At 50.9% G+C, this 20584-nt stretch overlaps 1 protein-coding gene across 1 annotated transcript; it reads left to right on the plus strand.

Annotated features, from left to right (window-relative positions):
• Positions 1–15682: 15682 nt before the first annotated feature.
• IL17B (interleukin 17B) lies at positions 15683–20298 on the plus strand. Its single transcript, XM_006097429.2, has 3 exons — positions 15683–15748; positions 17931–18220; positions 19960–20298. Exons 1-3 carry the CDS (start codon positions 15728–15730, stop codon positions 20189–20191), a joined length of 543 nt encoding a protein of 180 aa, XP_006097491.1. The 5' UTR covers positions 15683–15727; the 3' UTR covers positions 20192–20298.
• The last annotated feature ends 286 nt before the right edge of the window (positions 20299–20584 follow it).

Below are 20584 nucleotides of genomic sequence, written 5' to 3' on the forward strand. Positions count from 1 at the left end.
TCCAGACTGTGGCAAGCAGCTTTGCAATCCCTCCATTCCCAGAGGAAACAGGTCACTGATACTCCTCGTATGTGTGGGTAAGGCGTCTTGGGAGGCGAAGGGAGGGTTCTTCTTAGGAGCTGGGGATGAGAGTGTGTGTGGTGAGTTCTGTGTCTTCAGACAGTGTGTGCAGTCAGGGGCCAGGGGCACCCCAAAGAGGAGGGCCCTGAAGAACAGGGGACTCATGGGGCCTGGGAGAGGCGCCTCACTCCTGCAGGTGATCAAGGAAGAGCTTGCGTTGGGACAATTAGAACCTTTAAGAAGATAGCCGAAACCGGTTTGGCTCAGTGGATAGAGCGTCGGCCTGCGGACTGAAAGGTCCCAGGTTCGATTCCGGTCAAGGGCATGTACCTTGGTTGCGGGCATATCCCCAGTAGGAGATGTGCAGGAGGCAGCTGATCGATGTTTCTCTCTCATCGATGTTTCTAACTATCTCTCTCCCTTCCTCTCTGTAAGAAATCAGCTTGCGTCGGGACAATTAGAACCTTTAAGAAGATGGAGTTCAGATCCACATGAGAAGGACTTTGAGGGTGGTGAGCACACAATGCAATACACAGATGTTGTATTATAGAATTGTATACCTGAAACTGATATGATGTTATTAACCAGTTACCTCAATAAATTCAATTAAATAAAAAAGAAATTGATAACTTTTTGAATTAAATTAAAATTTTTTATTTTAATTATTTTAAACTGTATTTTTTATTGATTTCAGGGAGGAAGGGAGAGGGAGAGAGATAGAAACATCAATGATGAGAGAGAACCATTGACTGGCTGCCTCCTACAGGCCCACTACTGGGGATCAAGCCCGAAACCTGGGCATGTACCCTGACCGGGAATTCAACTGTGACCTCCTGGTCCTTAGGCTGACGCTCAACTACTGAGCCACACCAGCTGGGCAAAATTGGTAACTCTTAAAAATGAAAAAAGGACTTTGTAAGTCAGTGGAGCTACTCAGGATGAAATGGACTAAAGGGCTGTCTTGATAAAGTTGTGCGCTCTCTGTTCCTGGAGGAATGCAAGCAGAGGCTGAATGACAACTTGCAAGTCCCTCCTAGTGCTGAGATCCTATGAACTTCAGTACACACTTCATGTTCTCATCCCAACCTGTCCCCAACCACCAGCCCTGACTTCACACCGATTTGACCCAAAAGGCATAGCTCAGAGGTGACCAGTGGGAGACAGTTATGTATTAAAAAGGGCCATAAGCTCTGAGTTAAAAATCAAGCTTCATGTGTTTTCTTTGATGAGCATAAGACTTTTGTTTCATTGATTTAATTTGATTCTGAGAGGCAATAGTCAATTAGTGAAGATATATAATTTGTAATCAAACCAATTTCTCAAAACATCATTCCATAGAAAACTGTGCATAGCATATGAATGAGGTTAAAATCATGGTACAGAAGAAGATATATGGTATAATCCCATTTAAGTAAAATGATGTGTCTGTGAAATTACAATGAAATGTCACTACAATCCTATTAGGATGGCAATAATTCTATATAATAAAAGGCCAGACCATGAGTGTAATGACCGGAACGACTGCTCGGCCAGTTGCTATGAGGTGGTGGGGCGGTGAGGGGAACCCGCTGACTGGCGGTGGCGGCAGGGTGGGATGAGGGCCTGCAAGGGGAACTGGGTTGCTGGTGGCGGCCAGGGACTGGCGAGTGGGCGGAAAATGGCCCTGATCGCAGGCTAGGTCTAGGGACCCTACCTGCCTACCTGCGTACGATTTCGTGCGCTGGGCCTCTAGTAATAATAATAATAATAATAATGGAAGAAGAACCTCCTAGTTACTTAGATACTTGCACACTGATGTTCATAGCAGCATTATTTATAATAGCCAAAATGTGAAAATAATTCAAGTGTCCATCAATGATGAATGGTTAAAAAAATATGATATATATATATATATATATATATACACACACATATATGTACAATGGAATGTTATTCAGCCATAAAAAGGATAAATTCTAGTACATGCAAGGACATGTATAAACCTTGAAAACATGCTAAGTGAAATAAGTCAGACACAAAGGACAAATACTGTACAATTTCACTAATCTGAAGTGTCTAGAATAGACAAAATCACAAAGACAAAGGAGAATGATGGTTGCCAGGAGGTAGGGGGAGGGGAATAAAATTGCTATTTGGGATGTTGAAAAAGTTCTGGAACGAATAGTGATGATGGCTGCACGACACTGTGAATGTACTTAATTGTACACTTAAAAATGGTTAAAATGACCTATTTTATGTTATGTCTTTTACCATACTTTAAGAAAAAAGATATGTCTGTGTGTGGGGATAAGTGTGGGTGAAGCCGGGTGCCCTGCTGGAAGCTGAGTTTGTCTGACCCTCAGTCTACGGCACAGACAGGCACTACAGTCACTGTGGAGTGCCTGCAGGCAGTGTCTCTGGGGAAGGCAGGGAGGGTGGGTCTCCCACTGTCTTGGGAAAAGGACGCAACAAACCTTTTCTCTGGTCAGTGGGGAAGAATGGCAGTGTGTGTCGGGGAGGCACAATGGTGTGTACAGTCCAAATCCCTGTGACCCCTGGCATTCAGGTGCTGATAGGAAGAGGAACAGCTTGCGTTAAAGGGCTCTGGCTGGTTGGCTTGGAGCCCTTCCCCAGTCGAGGGAGAATATTAGCTTCCACCTCTGTGGCTGCCTTGGGAGTTGTGAACTTGACCCATAGCTTGGATATGACTCACCGAAGCCAGCTTCTGGTCAGGCATTCATGACCTACCACAGTCAGCACAATGACACAACACCAGGGCACCAGATGGGACTGGGCACTACCCCACCCGAGACCCTTGGATGCATAAGAGGAAGGTGGTGAGAGCCTTGGAGAGAGCAGCTGCACTGCAGGTCTCACCTCCTGCTGTAGCCAGCACAGGGGCCTTGAACATCTGAACTCTTGGGGCCACTGAGTCACACTAATGGCATCCTGAGCCAGGCAAAGGAACACCCCAGTAACGTGTGTGTGCATAGGATTGCACATGTGTGTGAAAATGCAGTTAGATATTTGAAAGAATGTGGGAACTTGGGTAATTCTGGCTTATTCTATTATTGTTATCTATACTTGATTTTTTTTCCTAATTCACATTGTGCATTTGTTGTGTTCTCTATCAGAAAAGAGGCAATTATCACATTTTAAAAAGGCACATAACAGGTCCTTGACAGTTTACTTTGTGTTAGAACTTCCATATGCCAAGTGTGCAAAACTGAAAATTCAACACTTGGCTGTTTGACAAGGAGGGGCCGGTCAGGGTTCAGTTGTAGGAAACCATTCCTGTTAGTTTAAGCAGAAAGGGATTTCCGACAGGGAACTGGGGGCCTACACACTTGCTGGAAAGGCTGGGGGAAGCTCCAGGAAGGGCCCTGACAGGACTGGGTCAGCCACACCACTGAGCTGTCCCTCTAGAGCAGCTGCTGGGGTCAGAAAGGGCCCCTCGGCTGCTGATTCGAGAACCCATACTGTGCTGAGTGCAGGGGCCAGGAAGCCATTCTCGCCATGGCCATGACTGTCCTTCGACACCCACAAAGCCAGCGATGGCTCTAAGTAGTGTCTTAGGGCTGCCGTGCAAAAGTACCACAGACTCCATGACTCAAACAACAGCAATAGACTGCCTGCCAGTTCTGGAAGCAAGAACTCCAGGATCGAGGTGTGGCAGCCTCGGGTCGTTCTGAGGGCCGTGCGGGGGAAGCTGTCCCAGGCCTCTCTAGAAGCTTCTGGGGGTTTGCTGGCAGTCTCTGGTGTTCCTTGGCTTGTAGATGCATCAGCCTGCTGTCTGCCTTATGTTTACATGGTTCCTCCCCATGTCTGTCTGTCTCTAAATCTCCCCCTTTTATAAGGACATCCATCATATTGGATTAAGTCCACCCTACTTCAGTATGACCTCATTGGAACTAATCGTATCTGCAACTGCCCTATTTCCAAATTAGGGGGTTATAACGTCAACATATGAATTTGGGGGGGGGGGGAGGACACAGTTCAGCTCATACATGAGTAATGGAACATTGCTGTGGAAAAACACATATAGCAGTGCTTGATATCAGCTACAATGATGAAGCAGGGATATGACCTTCTTCAGAACCAGAGAGAGTCTGGGAAATGTTTTTAGCTTATTAGGCTCTGCAGTAATGAAGGCATTCTAGGAGTAGGTTGGAATGGATGCTCTGTCAATCCACCAAACCACCCTCCTAAATCCAACACCCTCTACCCACCGCCCACCCCTGGTCATTTTGTGGCTGGCAAAGTGCACACCACCAAGCACATGAACTTGGGGTACTAGAACAGCACTGTCCTCAGAAACCAGGAGTTGGGAGTCAGAGCCCTGGCCTTTCCCTTAACTTGTAGGGTGACAGCCACGGCTAACCAACACCCACTGATTGGAAGTCCCACCATCCACAAGCCGCTCAACAAGCACTGTGGTGCTCACTGTATGACTGCACGCTAGAACCTTGTGCCGCACGCTGGTAACTCACTCCATACATTTTTCCCCACAGGCTGTCCCACTCAACTGTGTTCTTTTAGTTTTTCTTGCTGCCCTAACATTTTTAAAAAAAGATAACTGTCTTCTCCCAACCATGACCAACTGCCTGCCATCGCTTACTGGGGGACATTGGGTAATGGATTACCTCAAGCTGAGCCTCAGTTAGTACCACAATGGGGTTGGACAACTGGTTACTGAGGAAGGGACGGAGAAAACAGCCACACACACTGGCCGTGGTTGCTTCTGCTTTGGAGGGGTGAGGCCTGACTCACTTCTAGGTGACTCTGTTGACTCATGAAGGTGAGGCCTCTTGGGCCCAACCTAGAGAAGAGGAAAAGAGAGGGAATGCAATGATCTTCTTCATATAGTGACAGGCATTTATGTATTTATGTATTCATTTATTAACATCTATATAACTATATCTATATCTATATCTATATCTATATCTATATCTATATCTATATATCTATTTTATTGATTTCAGAGAGGAAGGGAGAGGGGGAGGGAGATAGAAACATCAATGATGACAGAGAATCATTGATCGGCTGCCTCCTGCACGTCCCCTACTGGGGATCGAGCCCACAACCTGGGTATGTGCCCTTGCCTGGAATCTAACCCTTCAGTCCGCTGGCCGACGCTCTATCCACTGAGCCAAACCAGCTAGGGCTAAAATATATTTTTATTGATTTTAGAGAGAGAGGAAGAGAGAGAGAAAAACATCACTGAGAGAAACACCAATTGGTTGCCTCCTGCATGCCCCTTACAGGGAATGGAGCCCGAAACCTAGGCACGTGTCCTGACCGGAATCAAATCTCAATCTCCTGTTTCATGGGTCGACACTCAACTCCTGAGCCACACCAGCCAGGGCCTTTCCTGTTAGTAACAATGCTGCAAAGCCTGTCCTGGTACCTGTGTCATACCTATGTGTGTGTGTGTGTGTGTGTGTGTGTGTGTGTTTGGCGGGGGGTGGGGCGGGGGGGTGGCTCTTTCGGACAAAGGCCTGGAAGAGCAGTTGTTGGATCACAGGTCGCATGCATTTGTGATTCTGAGATATATTGTCCTCTGTCCCCCTACAGAAGTTATAACCAATATGTCCTCCCACCAGCAATAGATGGTCTCTCCAGGCAGCCTGGGAGAGAGGGAGGAGGAGGATGAGAACCTGGGAGGAGAATACATAGATAAAAAATAGAAATTAGGAACCTGGCAGTGAATACATAGATAAAAAATAGAAATTAGAAAAGATAGAAGTAAAAAATGGAAGAACCTAATATTTTTCCTAAGCCTGGAATGATACCCCATATTGGAAACCATAGGCCTAGCTTTAAGAAAGCATTAGAGGTGTGTGTGTGTGTGTGTGTGTGTGTGTGTGTGTGTATGCGCGCGCGTGCGCAAGAGCACATGTACTAACTCAGGAATGGAGGTGCTGGGAGAATTGGGAGGCTTGGGACATGGGAGGGATTTTCTTGAGTGGCAGGGGCCTGGGCCGAGCCTGAATTGGAGCCCTGAGTGAGGAGGGGCCCATACCTGTGTAGTAGATGGGCTGGGCCTTCGTTGTCTTGGCTTGGGAGCAACTTGGCAAGATCCCTGGACCCCAACTTTGGCTGCATGAGATGGGGAGCCTTTCAGCTTCATAATGATCCCATTCCTCACCCTTAGAGTCCCCTTAGATAAGTCCCTTGCCACCTTAAACAATGAGCTTAACTATGGGGACTTAGTTATGTATTTATTATAATTATATATAACACTAGAGACTTCTGTTTTTATTTCTATCTTTTCTAATTTCTATTTTGTGTGTGTGTATTAAAGGAATATAATATATTAGCATACTAGTACTTTACAGAATTTGTAAAGAATTGTTTTAAAAAATAACCTACTTAAAATTTATTTATTTAAATAGACATGGAGATCCAGCTAGCCCCTAGCCTATTTTTCAGGAGAGGGAGGAGGGCTTGTGCTAACAATGACTGCTATTGCAGGGGGCTCAATTTGACAGGGAACCCAAGAGTAATGCGATCATTGCTTCACCTGCTCGCTGTAGAACAAATTCATATTCACTGCCTATGTGTGAGAGGGTTATGGTAACAGCGGGGTGGGGGGGAGTTATTGGAGACAATTTCCAACTATGAGCAACCTGGTTGGTGGGATTAGGGAAAATTACTTTAACGTCCCCTTTAGGCCTTGGCTTAAGTTTTGCGTGTTCATCTCTCCCCTCCGCTGCTGAGGCCCCCTCCCTGCCCCCACCCCACCAGCCCCCACCCCACCCATGTCTTTCCATCTGACACTCCTCAGCCAGCCCTTGGGACTGCAGGCTGACTCCAAGCCTTCGTAAACCACCCAGGACTGTTAAACAAATCCTATAATTAGAAGCCAGGTTTCCTAAACGAAGTGAAAAATGTAACGCTGCCCTCTGTTTGTTCACTGGATGCTCAACGCATGTCCCATGACCCAGAGGAGCTGTGACTTTGGGTTTCCAAGAAGCCTTAATAAGGTAATGTTTATAAAGTTCTTAACTTTACAACTCCGCTGGAATACAACTCCGCGAAACAAGGAAAAGCCACAATTCCAAAGAGATACCCCCTACCCCCATCTGCACCCCATCCTGTCCCAATAGTGAGGAGTGTTGTCCCCTTATGGGGTATGTGCAGAGCCCCAAGACTTGGATTAAATTGAGTGAGTTCTGCCCCCAAGTCTGACCCTGAATGGCTGTGTGATATTGTATTAGTCTCTTTCCCTCGCTGGACTTTATTTTTAAAAGTAAATCTTTATGAATTCAGTAAAGTACTATTCCAGTCTCCCGGTCTGGAAAAGAGAAGAAATGATAAGACTTGCTTGTTCTAAAAGTCCCTTCTGACTCTGACATTCTGCAGTTTCATTCTGTGCCTCTCTGGCATTGGGTTTGTCTCAAGCAAGGATTCTTCTCAAAATTGGACCTCCCTTCTCTGTACTCTACAAAAGCACTCGGTAATGGAACTTGAACTGGGTAAATCTAGTTTGGGGTTGGCAAGACCCATAGGTGTACCTCTTCCTCCCTTGGATTTGAACACCTAAGGGCCTCTCTCATGAGATAAAGTGCACAAAAAATAATGTGAAAATATCTTGTGGAAAATAAAACAACAAAAAGAACTCTAACTCTTGAAGGATTTCAAATTGGTCAATGTGAGGAACAAGGAAAAGAACAAGGCTGTGCTGTCTGGAGATGGTAGTGACTGTTAAGTTAACTTCCCGCTTTAACATTATGTTAACAACATAATAGCTGACATTTATTGGGTTCTTTCTATGAACCAGACTCTGCTGAGGACTCACATCCATCCTCTGAGTTAACCTCACAGCAAATCTGGGAGGTAGGTTACTTTCTCATCCTCCTCATTGTACAGATAAGAAACGGACAGTTAAAGAGATGAAAGAATTTTCCCAAAGGAAATAAGTGGTTGGAATAGAGACTCCAGAACCCATTCTTGACTTCTATAAATCTGTTGCCTATAAACCTCTGATCCTTTGTGGTAGTCAATGTCATGATGAAGCATCCATCACTCTGTGTCCCTGAGCGATTCCGACGAACAGAGCATGCCCGGCAGCCAACTTGTGAGAAAGACACCTTCCCTGGGCTAAGCCTCCAAGATCTGGGGGCTGTTTGTTACTGCAGCCCAACATGGCCCCTCCTGACTGATACTCCTTGTCATAGGGCAGAGGGAATAGCTTTGTTCTGTGTATTTTCAAAGAGCAAATTTGTCACCAGCAGAGGAAAGGGAGGTAAACATTTAAAACAAGTAGATACTAGTAAGAGATTCGGGAGCATTGAATAGGAGCATCAGTGAGAAGCCAGAAAAATGACCAGTAAGGTCTCGTTGAGCCTGGGACTGTAAGAAATGGTCTAAAAATTGAGAAGATTTGGAATGATGAGGTCAGAGCTAGCTCTGTGGTTGAGATAATGGGATAGAATGCAAGGGAAGCCCAACCTGGAAGACAACAATTATAGACATAGATAGCTATGTGATCACCAGACTGAAGAGCCAAACCAGCCCAGCTTTTCCATGAACACACTACTGGAGAGAAAGAGATCGGGATCCCAACCCTTGAATTTTCTCTGGAACTGACTCAGAAAACATTCTCCCTGGCACCAAGCCCTCTCGCCAAACACATTCCCCTCCAATGTAGATTTATCCGTAGAACACAGCGAGGCCATGTCAGAAATCATTTGGATGACCTTTGGCACTCTGTGTACCCTGCCGAATGACAGGCAAGGGTGCCCCCCGTAATTGCTGCTTGGCTTCAATGCTCCTTTCCTAAGCTGGGGCAAAGGTTAGCATGGGTGGTGGTCAAAAGTGGCCTCAGGGGCCCAGGCTTTCATCCTAAGCTCTGCCCCCTTTCTGTGCTACGTGACCATGGGAAGGTTATTTCCCTTCCCTGGGCCTCAATTTCCTCTTTTGTAAAATCTTTATATTCACATGGGGTTGTTACACACAGTAAATAAAGTCAGATATAAAAGTGCTTTGTAAACTGTCGAGTGCTATACGCATGCCAAGGGTATCGCTCTTACCACCAGGGCGATGATCGGCCGTATCTGCCTGGTTCCTGGGGCTGGACCATTTCTGTCTCCCAAGACCAGAAACCTTGAAGCTGTCTTCCAACATAAAAACAATTATGGAGGCTTCTTTCCTGGGAACCAGACTTTGGAAATGGCCAGACTCCACATGAGCCATTTCTTCCTCTTTCCTCACAAATACAATATTTATGAGAACTGACCTTCCAATGGAAATTTGGCAAGCTACCACATTCTGGAGACATTGTACCTTCCTCCACACGCCCTGAGGGCTGAGGTCATGGGCTTCCCAGGAGATCCTGCGGTTCCCAAGGATGCAGGAGGTACAGGAGACTGAGAGGAGAGGGGCCCAGTAAGAGTCCCTATACCGACCATAGGCTGACCCTAAAGTACCAGTATGGTGATGCCTGCCATCCTCTATAAGAGCATCAGCTCAGGACCTGTTTAGCTGTTCACTGCTGTTTGCCTCCAGTAGATGCTCAAATACATTTCTGTGTCCAATGAAGCGAATGAACCCTCCTCAGGGGTCCTCACTGCCCATCCTTTGCAACTTACAGTTTCCCAGACAACTTACTTAAACCACCCCCTGGTTTCTCAAGATCATCTCTCAACAGGTTCAGGCCACAGAGACAAGCTTCTGCATGGAGGCCAGGGCTGGGATACACTGGCGGCCTCAGAGCCTGTATGTTTTTGAGGCTGTTTTCTGGGGGGAGGAAGGATGGGGATGGAGGCCTTGGCTATATCATCAAGGTTCCTTGCTGAAGTGCGATGTAATGCTGCCAGTCACCCCAAGGGGTGGGTTGTGAGTGGCTGTTCCTTCAGCAAGACCTGCCCTGGTCACAGGTCCCCAAGACAGGCAGTGAGAAGCACATGCATCAATTAGACATGTTAGCTGCCTGTAAAACCTTCCAAACCATAACAAAACGAAGCACACACATACAAGACTCCGCCCCTGAATTTGCACCCATACAGATACACACCAAACAAGTGCAATAAAAACAGCACCGCTGCGGCAATGACGGGAGCTAACATGTAAGGCAGACTGATAAATACCGTCCATTTTTAGCTTGGTTCCGGGGAGCAGGCCTTTGAACCCAAGCTGCAAAGGAAATCTCCTCTCCCCCTCCCAGGACTCCTTTCCTATAAACAGCCAGAAGACATGGACCCCCTTCTTCTCCCGTCCTCCACGGCCCAGGCTTCTTCCTCCACCGGGGTCCACACTCTGGGGGTCTGAAGGGAACATTTCTCATGCTGTACCCTCTTCCTGCTTCCGCTGGAAGAATGGAGCCTCCCACCCAAAGTAGACACAGACCCACCCTGCAAGAGGGGGGTGGGCTGACAGCTCTGGGGGGAAAGCCAGAACTCTGGATCTTGTAAGTCCAGATGTCCCGTAAACTCCGACCAGAGTATAAACATCCCCCGGGACCGAGGAGAGGATATGCTGGTGGGCAGGGGGGCCGGCGCCTCCGTCTGCCCTGGGGACAGGCTGTTTATTCCATGTCCCTCACGAGCCCTCTTGGGCTCTTTCCTGCCCCAGGTCTGGGCAAGTCCAGGCAGGCAGAACAGCCCTATATAGTGGTCCGAGGCCTTGAACACAAGACTTCAGCCTCTCAGGGCTGGAGAGGAACTATCTATTAAAGCTCTACCAGTCCAACCCTTTCCTCTTCTTGAATCTCCCTCACAGCACTCCCAGCCGGTCTTCTGGCCTCCGGTCTTTTCGGCTGACGGGGAGTTCACTCTTTCCCAGGGCAACCCATCCTACTATTGGGATTTGGCAGTTAGAAAATTCTAGAAAAGAGCTGACTAGAATTGTTCTGTGCAACCTGACTGAGCAGCGCTAAAAGCCACGGGTTCAACAAAATAGCAGCAGGGCCATTCGCTGAGCACCGCTCTGTGACAGGCACTTACCTCCTGAAACCCCCTTCCTTCTGAGGAGGACACATGCGCTCAGGAAGGTTAGGTCACTTGCCCAAGGTAACCCAGCTGTTGTGGTCAATGTTTGTGCTTTAAACCTTAGTCGACACTGGGTCTTCCCAATCAAAACCAAAAATAGCACATACACCCGCAAATCACCCTACAACAAACAGGCACACACGAAAACCAACCAAGTTACAAGGAAAACAGCCCAAACTTGCCAAGTATTAAATGCCAGGCAAGTCATAATTTTTATGACAAATCAATGTTAACAACCCTCTGGGGAAACTGAGGCTCACTGAGGTTAGAAGACATGGACATGGTCACGTACGGAGGGGCGGGGCAAGGGCCCAGCCACCATTTCTGAAGTCTGCAGTCTCCCACGATACCACATCGCATCACGTGTGTGGTGGGGGGACTTTAGCCTAATGGAAGTAAACGTTTATAATTATAATGGTCATTCTCACCAACTAGAGCTTTAAAACATGGGGTGTACATCTTCGGAGAGAGATCACCTCCCTGTACTGGAGGCGTCCAGCGAAGGTGCTTTGGAAGGGTTTCCTACTCTGGTGGGAGCTACACAAGATATCCCTGAGGTTCTATGGGCGGCGAGCATTAACAAGAGACTGGGCACAGCGCACAGTATGCAACCCAGAAGCAGCACAAAGTCAGTATGCAACCCAGAAACAAACTCGGCGTTTTCAAGAGTGGATGCTGGGCAGGAGGGAGGCCTCGGCCACCCAGCCCCCGAGCACAAGCCCACCTCTTAGAATCCTGCCCCAGCTCACACTTCCTTGATTGGTCCCCGTGGGGGAGGAGGCATTGGCACCTGGCCTGGGCAGAGGGTCATGTGGATGTGGTGCCCCCTCTGTACATCCCGGGGGCCGCCCATTCACCGAGGCCTTTCCCTTTTTTGAGAACTGGGAGCTTGCTGGCTGGGTCTGTTCCCACCAACAGTGTTCCCGTCCAGGGATCTTAAAATAGTGCCTCTTGGCTGGGGCTCTGCAGTGAGCAGTGAGGCAGGCATTTGTGCAAATATGGGCCTGGGAGAAGGACTCCTACCAGGAGGGTGGAGGGTGGGGTGGGCAGCATGGCAGGAGAGCCAAGACCTCCTGTGGAGGATGCGCCCTCCTGGCCACAGCCCCCCTCCATCTTGCAGCGGAGGCGCCGGCCAGTCTCCTCCTGCCTCCCCCAGCCTTACCGGGTCCACTTGGACTGGTCTTTAGACTGAATCCCATGGGCCCTCCTGGCCCAGCCGAGGTTCCCGGAGAAGCCCACTATGAACAGGGGCCTCTACGTTTTTCTGCTGGTTCTGACCTTGACCCCACCTAACAATGCCCTTCCTACCTGGGAACACCCCAGAAATATCGCTGAAGGCCCAACTCCAAATTTGTTTTAACAATAACAGTGACAATTGCAGCTGCCATCCATCGAGTGCTTACTGTCGGCAGGCCCGCTGCTGAGTGCTTTGACATGCATGATGTCATCTGAGCCTCACGACCATCCACTGGGAGCCAAGTTATTATTATCTCCACTGTGCAGACGAAACGAAGGCTCAGAAAAGTCAAGTAAGTTTCCCAAGGCCACAGAGTGGTGAACTGGTCGAGGCAGCATTAAAACTCAGGCCTGTCAACCTCTGGAGTCTGAACTCTTAGCCCTTGGGCTGCACCTCCTCCACCGGGGCTCCCTGCTGTTCTGGCCTCCCGTTCTCCATCCCGGCCTGATCACCCTGCGGCCTGATCACCCTGCGGGACATACCACTGGTGTGATTCAATGCATGAAACAGCCAATGCCTGCGTCGTGTCGGGAACATTGCTGGGTGCCATGCCCATCCGCTGGGAGTCCTCGGGTCCCCTTGAGGACTCTTGTTTGGGCTTGGGCTCCGTGATCTCCCCAACACGCAGGGTCCAGTTTGTTTGAGAATATCAGGGTGAGGCTGAGGCAAGCACAGACTCCCCCTTGGTGACCAAGAGACCAGCTGGACGTCCCCCCTCCTGCCCTGGTTGCAATGCTCCTCTTCTTGTCCCACCGTACGGAACAGCATGTGCATGAATCAAACTTGGGCTCCCTGAGCATCAGTTTCCCCTTTCTATATTTGGGAAAAAGTTAGGGCCTCACTAGGGTGGGTGGGAGGATTAAGTGAAACTGTGCATGAAGGACTTAGCACAATGCCTGCCAGTCAGTAAGTAGATATTAAGCAACAGCTATTATTATTACTAGTTGCTATTTTCTGGAAATTATGATGTCCGGGTGTCAAATGGCTAGGGCCTAGCACATAGTAGGTGCTCCAAGTGAAGGAAATCACTCACACAGCAGACAGAAGCCCCCTTGCTCATCCTTTCCCCTCCCACCCCCTCCTGCGGCTGTGTCATTCCTGCTCTAATGAGGAAGGTGTCCTGGGCACTGGTCCTCATTAACAATAGGGTCACTCGGGCAGCCAGGGGTGGGCACAGGTCCCAAACCCGCTCTCCCAGACCCTCAGTTTCAGCTCCAGGGCCCATTCCAGAGAAAAGAAGCGGCTGGTGTCGAAGTTCCCTCAGGCTCTGCCAGGATCTTCAGGGATGTCTGGTGGCGCCACCTGGTGGCGAGCACAGCACTGCTCCTGGTCAGGCCTGTAGCTCTAAGTGCCTCCACCCTCTGCTCTGTAGCCCATCGCCCCTTCCCTCATTCACAAGTACCATGTACTGACCACCTCCCGTGTGTAAAGACCTAAGGACCCCAACTTTGCTGTGGGGCAGAAGCCCCTGAAGCCGAAGTCACTATGCCTCCCTCTCAGGCCTGGCTCTGACCACACTCTGCCAGAATCCGCATCGGTGAAGGCAGATGACCCTCCAGTGGTTTCCAGAAGCCAAGGCTGGAGGAAGGGGCCTTCTTCCTGGCCTGAGCTGGCCAAGATGGTCACTGGGCCCACCCTTGACTCCTGCTGCCCCATTCTTCGCCCTGTCCCTCTGGCTGTTTCTCTGGTTCAGAGGACAGTGGCAGTGGGGCTGCGACAGCCCGGGGTGGGAGTGGGGGCCCTGTTGCCTGAGGAGGTATTTTCAGAGTCCCCCTCCCTCTGGAGTTTCCAGCGATAGAATGGAGCCCTGTCTAGTATTTGACCAAATAAGGTGGTATCTCTCGATGAGCTCAAGCCTCAGCCAGCTTCTCAGTTATGCTGTGGAAACCTGCCCTGGACAGATTAATCTTGTGACATTCAGGAGCGCCTCGCACCCCGCGTTCTTCCCCTAGCCCATTCCTGTAAATGGCCAAGAGTGGCCCCTCCACAGGGCGCCGCGATCCTGGATGTCTGTTCACAATGTCCCTCCCCTGCCCTCTTCACACTCCCCCCCCCCACCCCCCATCCCGCCACCCTGGGTGGACTACTCCCTCACAGTTGGCTGGGCTGTTCACTTGAGTGAGAGAGCTCGACCAGAAGGGCTGGGCAGTTCAGCATGTGATTCCAGGACACATAGACCCCGGGGTCACCTGAGCTCACAAAATTGTGGCCAGAGCCTGTGAAACCCAGAGCGCTCTCAGCCAGGAGGCTGGGCCCGGGGGGGTGGAAAGGAGACTCGGCTGAGCAATGCAAACTGTGCTAGCTCTAAGAACAGTTAATGTTCATAAAAACAATTATAAAATTATTTTATAATAATTTTCATAATAAACAGTTAAGTGTTTATTGAGCAGTTACTACGTGCCAGGCACTGTGCCAGATGGGCTATTTCTTTTACTCCTTATAATAGCCTCCAAAGGTGGATGCTGTGATGATCCCTTTTCGAGAGATGTGGGAGCTGAGCCTCAGAAAGGTTTCAGGGAGAAATGGGCCAGGCCTCTGTCAGTTCCTGGGCACGGCACTCATTTTACAGAGAAGGAAACTGAGGCTGAGAGAGAATCAAAGTCACAGACAGTCACAGGGGGCCAGGTCCCTGGCGTGGAGACCTTCTCTATGCAAGGGAAGGCCAGCACGACTGGCCATGAAGTCCTCATGGATCTGAGACTTGGCTGGTGTGAGAACACAGATTCAGAAACACATTCCCAGCAGGCCAGAATTGCACAGAAAATGTCCCAAGAAAAACAGCCTGGGCTGGTGGATAGAGCCCTGCACAGGACCAGGTATGAACCCCAGCTCTGTCCTCTGTAGCTCACTGTGTCATCCTGCACAAGTCCCTTCCTGCTCCAGCCTCAGTTTCCCCGCCTGTGAACTAAGGAAGCAAAACTCCCGTCACCAAAGGCTGTTGAGCTCACCTGAGACCGGGTGAGGCCAGAGCGCCTGTGTCTGTTTCCCTGGGAGATGGGGTCTGTGTCCTGCTCCTGGCCAGCACACTCTGAGAACATTTGCTCTCCTGACCAACGGACAGCCCGTCCCTCCTCTGCCCTCACCCCCTTGCCATCCCCAAAGCAAACGAAGCTGATTGTCTTAGCAGGCCCTGTGGGTGCTGGCCGGCCGGCCGGCCGCAGGCCACAGACGGAGGTGCCACCCGCCAGAGCCCCACCAGACACACAGGGCATTGTCCCTTAGTCAACAGCCCCTGGGCACCTCGGCCGGTTCCTGGCCTGCCCCCACGCCCCTCACCGCCTGCCACTGCGCCAGGCCCAACCAGCTGGGGGCCCAAGCCGATGACGAGCCCACCCACCCCCGGCAGCCCCCTGATGAGCTATAATTGCTTCGCTCCATCCTGTTGCTGCCATTCTCTTGGAGGAGGCATCTGGGGTTCCAGGCGGGCGGCAGCTGCAGGCCGACCGCCTGGCTCGTCGGGATGGACTGGCTGTACAACCTGGTACGTGGCGCTTCCCCACCCCCACCCCTTTGAGGGCCCGAGTGTTTCCGTACTTCTTTCCTATTGATTAATGTCTGGCTCTGTTTGGCTTGGAATCGGCCGAGTTCTCCCTCTGCCCTCTCCCCCAGGGCTGGAGAGAAACAGACTGGTCTCACAGCCTGCAGCCATGGCCAGTAGCTCAGGCTCCTGAACTGGGCCCGTCCACACTGAAGCCCTTTCAGGCCAAAGGCACCTGGGGAGATCCTGGCAAACTCAGTTATCGGGGTTTTTCCAGCGAGTCCTTGGGTGCTGAGAGCCAGGCGGTGTGACCCGGGGCAAGCCCTTCTGTGTCTCTGTGTCCCACCTGCAACATGAGAGAAGGGGCCTCTGCTTCTGTTCCGTGTCCCTCTGCATGAGGAGCCAGAGTGTGAGAACACCGAGTGAGAGACGCAGATGCGAGGAGAAAGCCTATGGTTAGGGAGACATCTTTCTGCATCAGGATCTGGGACCAAAAAGGAAGAATGTAGTGACTTGACTCTCTGTCGTGGATTTTGCTCCAGGAAATGGCTCTGCCAAGAGGGACTACGCTCAAACTTGTTTCCAAGGGTCAAGACTTGCTGGGTAGCCTGGAAAGGTCAGGCGCGGGCCATGTGAACCGTGGGGTGAGGGACACAGGGCAGGCAGGGGCCTGGCTAGATTCCGTGAGGAGATGAAACTCCCCCTGAAGGTTTCCCCCATCTGCCAGCCCTGGCCCTCCCCCAAGCCCTGGCCCTTCTCTCCCCGGCTTCCTGAGGAGTCTGGGTTCTGCTGGCCCCCGGGGCCTCTCCTGTGTGAGCCAGGGGCTTTCCTGACACTCCGGGTTCTGAGGGCAGAAATGGACGGCAGGTGAGGGTGGAGAGGGGTGGGTGAGGGAGGACGAGGGGTGGGGCAGGCAGAGGGTTAGGGGTGGAGGAGGAGAGCACAGGTGCCATGGAGTCCAACAGAGATCCTGGGCCTCCACCTGCCCCCCTCCGCAACTTCATCTCATGCCCCCTCCCCCTGCCCGCCCCCCCGCCCCCTCCCCGCCACCCACACTCTACTAGGCCTCACTGTTTCCTTCCAGCAAAGCTCTTAACCAACTCAAACCTCCTCTCACACTGTTTCCCATCTGCCTCCCTCTTATCCTTCAAACTTCACCTGACATGCCTGCACCCCAGAAAGGCTTTGCGGGACCCTACACTGCCACCTGGCTAAGCGGGTGGCCCTGTTCTTCTCTAACCATGTGCTGCAGGGTCCCACCATCGCACGTATCTCTAGGGAGATTTAGGTGTTTGCTTTCTTGTTCACCACCTGTTCTTTCTCCCAGACTGTGAGCTACAGAAGGCAAGGATGGTGACAGCCACTCATTCACTCAGACACGGGGGCTAGGACAGTGTGAGGAAACTGGCGCAATGCCTGTCCTCATGGGGTCTGTGCTTAGTGGGGGACAGGCCTAGAAGAGAATCACACTCAGAGACTGTAAGACTGTAGTCATGCAAGAGGCATGTGGTGTTGAGAGCCCAAGAAGGCCCACCAAGGCCTCCGTAAGGAAGTGACACTAGAGAGGCATTTAGAGGGCGAGGAGAGAGGCCCTCTGCAGGTAGTAGCCTGTGCAAAGTCCCTGTGGCAGGAAGGAGCATGGTGAGAGGAAGGGAATGAGAGAAGGCCAGAGGCTGAGACGTGGGTGTGAGAGGAAGCTCAGGCCCCGGAAACTGACTTTATTAGATTTGCATTTCAAATAGCTGTTCTAGATGTGGAGAATTGATTCGGAGGAGGGGAGGGGGACTGTTGAGCTGTTCAGGGAAGTGAGAACACTGATGCAGATAGAGAGAAGTGGATGGGTGGGAGATTCCCGCCCCCCCCCCCCCAAGGAGAAAAATAGACTTCATTTACAAGTAATGATATTTAGAAAAGACCCATCCTTGGCCCTTAAAAACCTTTCCATCAGTTCAAATGGGCAGGGAGATGTTTGAAGGGTGCAATAGACAAGACTTAGTGATGAGTGTGGTGCATAAACGTGTTGGCACACAGGAGTGGTGGGCTGGTGGGACCAAGACAGGGCATGGCAGGTAAGAGTCACTCCCATAAGGCCTTTCCTCTTTTTTTTTCTCCACTCTGAGCCCTGACTCTTGGCCCAGAGGGAGTCCTGGTTCTCTGACCTTTGACCCATGACCTTCCTCCTCAGCTATTTCTTCTTACCATCTCCATCTTCCTGGGGCTGGGCCAGCCCAGGAACCCCAAAAGCAAGAGGAAGGGGCAAGGGCGGCCTGGAACCGTGGCCCCTGGGCCTCACCAGGTGCCACTGGACCTGGTATCGAGGGCAAAACCATACGCCCGCATGGAGGAATACGAGAGAAACCTCGGGGAGATGGTGGCCCAACTGAGGAACAGCTCTGAGCCAGTGAGGAGGAAGTGTGAGGTCAACCTGCAGCTGTGGCTGTCCAACAAGAGAAGCCTGTCACCATGGGGCTACAGGTAGGCCAGGCTGGGTGGCCGTGGGCAAGCTGCATTGCATGTTGCGGGTTGCACGGGGAGGGGGGCACCTTGCCCACTGTCCCCATCATTGTAAGAGTTAAGACCTTGGATGCAGAGGCCTGACGCCTGGGATGGAATCCTGGCTCTGCTTCTTATTTGCTGGGTGGCTTTAGGCAAGTTGCTTAGCCTCTCAGTTTCCTCAGTGGAGGTGATAGAAGTACCTACTTCCTAGGTTTGTTATTAAATGAGATATCCATGCAGAACACTGCTGTTATTGTTCTCCAAGTCCCCGCTGAAGCACCTGCAAGGCTTTCCCTGAACGTCACTTCCTCCAGCTTGGGGTGTCTTGTGTACACCTCTCAGTTACAGTTACAGCACTTCCGGGTGGTCTTGAGTTGACTGTGTCCATATCTGTCTCATGCTAGACTAGGACCTTCTACAGATTCTCATGCTCCATCTAATCCAAACCTCCAGGGCTGAGGCCCAGAAGGTGGGATTTTATACATCTCCACGTGATGAGGAGGCACAGCTAGGTTTGAGAGTCACAACCTGCTGCCCCTAGATGGAAGGGGTGGTATCTTAGCTTGGTTGTAGCTCCACTTCCTAGCACAGCCCCTGGCACTCAGAAGCCACATCTATATGTGTTGAATGAATAATGACGAAACAGACTAACCCTGAAGGGTCCTCTCACAAACTCAGGCCACACAACCGATGTCCAGAATAGCATGTTCAATAGAACATTCTCTGATGATGTCAAGTCCAACCAACCTCATGTGGCTCTTGAGCACCTGAAGTGTGGCTGGTGTGACTGGGAAGCTAATTTTGATGAATGTAAATAGCCACATGTGACTAGTGGCTACCATATCTGGAATGTGGCCATTGGAAGTGGCCATTAAGATCCTCCAAATAGCCGAAACCGGTTTGGCTCAGTGGATAGAGCGTCCTCCAAAGCTGGGCCTCTCACTGTACTGTGCCCTTGACTTTTAGGAGATCTTATAAAAATGCAGGTTCTGATCAAGAGGGGGTGGGGGGATGGGGGACACAGATTCCACATTTCTAACAAGTTCCCAGGTGATCCTGACACTGCAGGTCCACAAGTCAAGTTCACCCCTCACGTTTAGCAGACGAGGAAACCGAGACACAGTGAAGACAAGGTCCAAGTCCCCATCCTCTCAGCTGTAGGAGGGAACTCCTCTGTGCTGTCCATCAGTGAACACCCTAGGCCAAGGACAGACTCGTTCCCATGGGTGGGTGCGTGAACAATATTTGTTGCATAAATAGAAATTAAGTCAGAATAGACCCCAGGCCTCCTGACTCCTCTTTTAGTGAGAATTAGGCCTAAATGTTCTCAAATATTAACTTCCCGTGGATTAAGTTTCTCAAGACTATAAGTAAGGGGGTGGGGAGGCAGAGGGTCCTTAGCTTCTTTGAGACCCCACAGCACCATGTAGTAGCAGGATAAGGATCTTGCTGGAGGAAAGAAGAAAACTGGGTGACTGACTGGTGTCCTTGAACCTGGATAACCTTGGGGTGCCTGACTTGCCTTCCATGGTTCCTTTTCTCACCCGGAACACGGAGTTGATTACTGTCCTTCCTATGGCGAAACACAGGCTTGCCGGGGAATGAAAACCCGGGGTTAGGAAAAGCAGAGGCGTGGGGCGTGGGGGCCAATTTGCTGCCCCCCCCCTCCCAAACACACCACCAGCAGCAGCCCTGCGTTCTCTCCCGTCCTCCTGCAGCATCAACCACGACCCCACCCGCATCCCCGCGGACCTGCCCGAGGCGCGGTGCCTGTGTCTGGGCTGCGTGAACCCCTTCACCATGCAGGAGGACCGCAGCATGGTGAGCGTGCCCGTGTTCAGCCAGGTGCCCGTGCGCCGCCGCCTCTGCCCGCTGCCCCCGCGCACCGGGCCCTGCCGCCAGCGCGCAGTCATGGAGACCATCGCCGTGGGCTGCACCTGCATCTTCTGAATGGCCCCGGCCCCGGCCCAGGACCTGCGGGCAGCTGGAGAGCGCCCTCCCTGCACCCCCATGCCACACAAGGCCAATGAAAAGTAAACGCTGTCTTTCTAAAGCAAGACCTTGGCTTTGCTCCTTGTGGCTCTGAAGCCAAAACCAGGGTGGGGGTAGGAGGTTCCTGGGAGGTAGAGTTCAGATCAATATAAAGGAGGACTTCCCATCGCTCAGCCTTCTCCAACACTGAAATAGGTGATTAAAAAAAATACTGCATTTACTTCCACCATTTCGGACAGTCACATACTTCCTTTAATTTGGGTTTATAAGGCTTATTTCAGTCATGTCATTGGAGCGTGGTTGCCATAAACGTCTGCAGGAGTGACCAAGCGTTAACTCTCCCTAGGTAAG

The sequence above is a fragment of the Myotis lucifugus genome, unplaced genomic scaffold, assembly GCF_000147115.1.
Source record: "Myotis lucifugus unplaced genomic scaffold, Myoluc2.0 scaffold_202, whole genome shotgun sequence".
NCBI lineage: Eukaryota > Metazoa > Chordata > Mammalia > Chiroptera > Vespertilionidae > Myotis > Myotis lucifugus.